The following is a 5,955-nucleotide window of genomic DNA, read 5'->3' on the forward strand; positions in this document are numbered from 1 at the left end:
CACTGTGTGCTATCACCAACTTCTGCAATTGCAATTTCAGTGATATTACAGTTACCAATACAAAAAAAAGTCATTACTTTAGCACTGCCTTTTGAAGTAAAAAACTATCCCAGCCCCATTAACTAGTGTAACGAATTACTGTTTCAGGGGAGTGATATGTAAGGGACCGGCGCTACTTTTGAAAAAGGGGTGACCAGTAATAAGTAATTCATGACTTTTTCAGCCCAGTACTGAAAGTCCCCCACTAGCCACCAGCAGTATAATTGATCAGACTGGGTGTGAATGGCTGCTCTCTAACAGCCAATGGTTGAGCACCGGATGCGAGATATCCGCTGCAACAACAAGCGCTCTGTTCCCCTTCAGCTTGACGCCATTTACAGCCCAAATCCCGACCTCCTCTCCGGAAAGAGGAAAAAAACAACCCGAGAAAACCTATTTGCAACCCCTATAGAGCCTTCGGATAAACTATATCGAATTAAAAAAAAACTTCTGCGCCGGAGTTTTTTGTCATTCGCTTTCCTTTTTTTTTTCTTCCTCTCCAGGTTGCAAGAAAAGTGGAGTCAAGCTAAAGTTATACCCCGGCGGTGATTGATTGGGTTTTTTCGCCTGTTTTTTTAATGCCTCGTGTTCTTTCGCAAAACATGGGATCTACTTCTTGGTGTTTCTTTTAATGAAACTGCCCCCTGGTTGGAAACTTTCTCAATGGATTTTACAGATGGGTTTCCTGATTGATTTTTGAATAGGGAATAAACTTTCTCAATTTGGATTTATTTTACCTAAAGGGGGGCTAAAGTGTTGAGAGCACGGTAAGTGTTGCCTTTTGTAAAACAGAGAAACTTGGTAATGAGCTTCGCATTTTGCAGCTTTACTGCAGTAAACAGTAGGTTCATGAACAGAATATCAATTAAGTTACGTCTTGCATGCAACTCTATTGAGTCTTACACCGACCAAAAAAAAAAAAAAAAAATCTAATCTTCTTTCTCATTTTGCGCGCATTTCTACACTTATTTCTCTCCTTTTCTCCATTTAGGTGTGCTGTAGGCCTGTTGTATTCATATTAATGTTCCGTGGGTTGAACAGAAAAGGTTGTCTTGATTTGGACAGACTTTGAACTTTTTTAGCCTTGGGCTTTTCCGATGAAATGTTTTTATTCCTGTATTGAGGGCAGGTGTTTTTCATTCCGTTATTTCAAAATTATTTGATAAACCTCAATGCCTAAAAACCTCAAGGCCGTCTTACTATTGGTATCTACATTATTAGGAAGGCATTGTGTCCAACTTGGCACATCGGTTTAGTCTAACCTTGGTCAGATGTGTGCACACACCCTTCTCTCTCTCTTCCTCCCGCACGCTGCCTTTTCACACATACACACACACACACACACACACACACGGGACACACACACACGGATATCTTCTTTGCATATCCATTGAACTTCCTCAAACACATGCTTGCTACATACATAATCCTACTACACACAAGGAAGTAAACCTAAAACTCATCAGTTTTGTATCAGAAGCAATATGATTAAAAGTCTTTTCTATAGTAAAGAGCGAACCTAACATATTGAGTTGGGTTTGGCCAGTCACCTTGTCATTTGTCTGCTTTTACCAGTCATAGATTTTGCCTTTTTAAAATCTTTAACTTGTCATTTTCAAAGTGCTGATGCCGTGTTTTTTGTCAGCTCCATACTGAAGGTTAAGTCTCTTCAAGTTGAGACTTCCCTCAACCCCAACACCCGACCCCCCCTGCTGTGGCCAACATGGCTTGCATGCAGTTGGCCCTGTAAAAAGTGGATGAAGGCCAAACGTCCCTGTAGTGGGTTAAAACTTATTGAGTGGGCCTGCAACTCCTTCATTTGGGGGGGGGGGGGGGGGGGGGGGATCTGTAAAACCTAAATCCTCATGCATGCTCAAAGATAATGTCGCTTCATTTCCACCCGTTCCCCCGCCCTCGCTGACCTTGAAGGCACCACCCACACCTGACATGGGCTCTTTCATGGTCTCCACTTTTATCTCGTCTCTCATCTTCTTTTCAAGAGCATCACAATATAAACTGTGTTCTGATGGGGAAGGTTGCTGGGGGCCATTTGTCATGCAACAAACAAAGGCACCCCTTCCGGTATTGTCATTGAAAGGGTTACACCTCGCACCCCCAGAGACAGCATTTGAAAGCTAATTAGTGCTGGGAAGGAGAATTAGGGTGACTACTGTCAGTTACCCAACATTAACTTAAGTGTGATGTGCAGGTCAAAACAAAACGTTATACATTTTAATGCATTAGGTGAATGCAGAACGAGAGTGCAATTTGCCAGTGCTTAGGCTTATTCTTTTCATATCATGAATCAGTTGGATTGCAACTGCCTATAGTCCAGGGGTCAGAAATTTTTCAAGCTGGCAAATCCTCTAAAATGTACACATATGGCTGAGAAACCTTACATCAGAGTTTTGTCCTGTGCTTAACTAGTACATGAAATCTTACTTATCTTTTAGGTTATTCATTATTCCAAGGAAACTTTTAGAATCACTCTAGCCTACACATGCTTTTATTAGTTGCACCTGTGATCTATCTATTTGACCCATATTAGTTTTCAGCAACGTAGCCTATTCACCTCCCAAGCAACGCCATAGATAAAGCATGAACTTTGATCATCAGGGCCCATATTCATACAGTTTCTGAGCACAGTAGTATTGATATAAGGTTTCTCGTCTGTTCATATGAACATTCAAACTAAACAAAATCATAAACTGTGGCCATATTCTACCCTTTTGTAAGACACTTGAGACACTTTGTAAAGATTCTATAAATATGAGCATGTGAGCAATGATTTAGGGCGTGAGCCTGAGCAAGTCCATTTTTGTTGTTGAGTTTCCTTCCTTTTTAGAGTGCTTCACAGCTGTACTGCAGTTATCACAGGGGAACGGGAAGTTTGCATTTACAACTGGCATGGCAGCATCTATATTCAGTCATGTTATCAGTTATAATTTACATACAACTGTGGTACATACACATTTTGGTCAATTTTGGCAACAACTATGACCAAACTCATTTTTCATCTATGTTTGTTCAGTGTGTCACTGACATGGATTTGGATAACGTGGATTCATATTCAAATCCCACTCTATTGTAGTATCCAAAAACTGTTGTGTAAAGGCACCATTGCCTCAAAAAGCCCATATATCTCTGACTATGTATTAATAAAAATGTCCACCTCTCTCTCTTTAACTGAGATGTATTGGTTATGCCTAATTTACATAGTGGTGCTTATTCAGTTATGATTTGCATGGAGTCGTTTGCATGGCTTGTCACACCTAGACTCATATAAACGTGTCTGTTTCTTTTGCAGGACTTCAGATGTGTCCCATGCCAGCGAGAGTGGCCCTTCAGTCCCAAGATGGAGTCCAGAAGTCAGAACGACAGCGATGGGGGAGGAGGACACCATGGGTGGTCGTCGTCATTGACTGGCTTGCTGGGCACGCCGCATGACGACGGGAGACCGCAGCCTCCCCAAGCCCAGGATGGTCCGCCAGAACCTGGATTGACCATCGGGCAACCTCCCCATGCTCCAGCAGTGCTATCCCTGGATCAGATTAGGATAACCAGCAATAGTAATGAGTATACAGATGGGCCCACAGTTGCCCAAAGGTCTCCCGCCATTCAGCGTAGTCAACAGAAGAGTGACCTGGTTACGTCACCGGCTCCGAGGATCAACGTGCAGCAGGAGACTCGGGAAGAGAGGCCCAATAATCTCCGGAACCTGCTTCCATTGACTCTGCATAGTAACGCACACACTTCCATCTCCTCAAGGGAAGGCGTGCTGCGGTCCTCCAGTGCGGAGGACTCCCAGAGCAGCATCAGGACCAGCGTGGGCAGCGCCTCTTCGGGCCAGAGGCTCCTCGGCAGCCCGGCGGTCAGTGAACAGATAATCAGAACCCAGCCGAAACGTGCGGAAGTAAATCTGGAGGAGTTAAAACCTCTGAATGCCGTTTCCGGGACGGTCGTGACCGTGCCGGGCAGGGGAGGGGACCGACTCGCGGGGAAGCACTCCTACCGGTGCGAGGACTGCGGTCGGTGCCGGTGCTCGGAGTGCAGTCGCCCACGGGTGCTCCCCTCCTGCTGGTGCGGCCGCCGGTGCATGTGCTCGGCGCAGAGCGCGGTGGAGTACGGGACGTGCGTGTGCTGCGTCAAGGGGCTTTTCTACCACTGTTCCAGCGACGACGAGGACACGTGCGTGGACAAGCCCTTCTCGTGCACGCAGTCGCACTGCTGCGTCCGCTGGGCCACCGTGTCGCTCCTCTCCTTCTTCCTCCCCTGTATCCTCTGCTACCTCCCGGCTAAAGGGTGCCTCGTCGCGTGCCAGTGCTGCTATGACCGAGTCAGACGCCCCGGCTGTCGGTGCAAGTACACAAACCCGGTCCGCTGTGAGGCTGTCAACAAGCCGACGTAGACAAGAAGGGAAAGGGGGTTGGGTATGTTTCGGGTTTGTGTTGAAATGTAGAAGGATGGAAAGATAATGACTCCTGTGTCGACTGAATCGATCCACGTTTCGGCCCCGTAGTTCCGTAGTTGAGAAGTTTGATTAGAAGACTGGCGACGCTGTTTTGCTTGTGATTTTTCATTCTTGTTTTTTTCCATCTATGGTTCTTATGTACCAGATCTGGGCAAAGATATATTCAATAGTTGCCTCACATTGTCACCTTTTTTAAAGTGGGCTGACAGAATTTGTAACAACTTAAGGCCCTTGAGGTGCGTTCCATTGCCCCAGCATTAGAAGCGTCACTTGAAAGGTAAACCAAATTAAGCGCTCCACATGTTTATTCAAGTGTATGAAAACATATTCAACTACTGTTTTGTCCAGGTCATGTCCTCAGAAAAGGATTTCTTCACTCAAGTGCCCAGATATTGTGTTATTGCTATGAGAGTCCAAATTGATAGCCTTTTTAACATTTAATACAACTTATATGCTAAGAACAGACTCTTGTTACTAACTGTATGTAAAATAGTAATTTCAAAAAGTATGTAAATTAGAAAATTACTTTCTGAGAGATGTTTTATTTTTGTATATATAATAATACTTCAACTGTGAAAAGGTTTTCTGCCATACCAGAGGCACCTTGTTAAATCCACATATATATGAATCAGTATATTTCATTCATACAATGTTGTACATTCACTGGAATGTATATCAATCATTTTATGTAATTTACAAAGGAAAAATCTTATCCCTTCTACTTGTAAATTGTACAGTGACCTTATAAGAAAACTTTATTTTCTAATTTCAACATTGTTTAGTGTAAAGTTAAAAAAAATATATATTTATTTGAAGGTTTATTATTTTATAATGAAATATTTATTTTGAGAAAGCATTGTTAATATGTCACCCTTTTGGGCTATTCTGTAGTTTCTCGCTGCAAGGTTGAGGTGACCTGTAGGAGTGTCAAAGCTGGATGAATAGTTCACTATGAATTAGAAGACAAATATATTAACGTTTGAAATTAAACCACCTTGAAGTCTGACGGTTTATTTTTTCCTGTTTATTTCTGCATTCTGTTGTCCACTCTTTTGTACTTTTCATTTTACAAACCTCAACTCAAAAGTGACTGCACCAGTGTTCACCCAGTATACAGGCTGCTAAATCAGAATGTGTTCGTAGTCAACTTGCATGGTTAAATAGAGGTTAAATTAACATGTTCAGCTCTCAGAAACTTCCAGGAAAAATGTATTCAGAAATGCTTTTTTGTGTCATATCCTTTCAGCAAACCACACTCATATTTAACTTTTTGAAGATAGCAGTGGGCGGGGGGCCAGATTTAGACGAGCGAGAGGTAGCGTGTTGATAAGCTTTTCAGGTTCCCTAATGCCCCCACCAAAGCCAAAGCTAGACCTGGAACCAGATTTCACCCATCTACACACCGTCTACAGGTCTGCTAGAAGCCATATGTGTAAAGCGACATT

At 43.3% G+C, this 5,955-nt stretch overlaps 1 protein-coding gene across 1 annotated transcript; it reads left to right on the top strand.

The window, feature by feature from the left end:
- The first annotated feature begins 376 nt into the window (after nucleotides 1-376).
- spry2 (sprouty RTK signaling antagonist 2) lies at nucleotides 377-5,510 on the top strand. Its single transcript, XM_071534380.1, has 2 exons — nucleotides 377-806; nucleotides 3,347-5,510. The coding sequence occupies exon 2, from the start codon at nucleotides 3,395-3,397 to the stop codon at nucleotides 4,445-4,447; it is 1,053 nt and encodes a 350-aa protein (XP_071390481.1). The 5' UTR covers nucleotides 377-806; nucleotides 3,347-3,394; the 3' UTR covers nucleotides 4,448-5,510.
- Nucleotides 5,511-5,955: the final 445 nt, after the last annotated feature.

This window comes from Centroberyx affinis, unplaced genomic scaffold (genome assembly GCF_046629955.1).
Source record: "Centroberyx affinis isolate AG114_WGS23_722 - 3 ecotype Tasmania unplaced genomic scaffold, CSIRO-AGI_Caff_v1 ptg002532l_1, whole genome shotgun sequence".
Taxonomy (NCBI): domain Eukaryota; kingdom Metazoa; phylum Chordata; class Actinopteri; order Beryciformes; family Berycidae; genus Centroberyx; species Centroberyx affinis.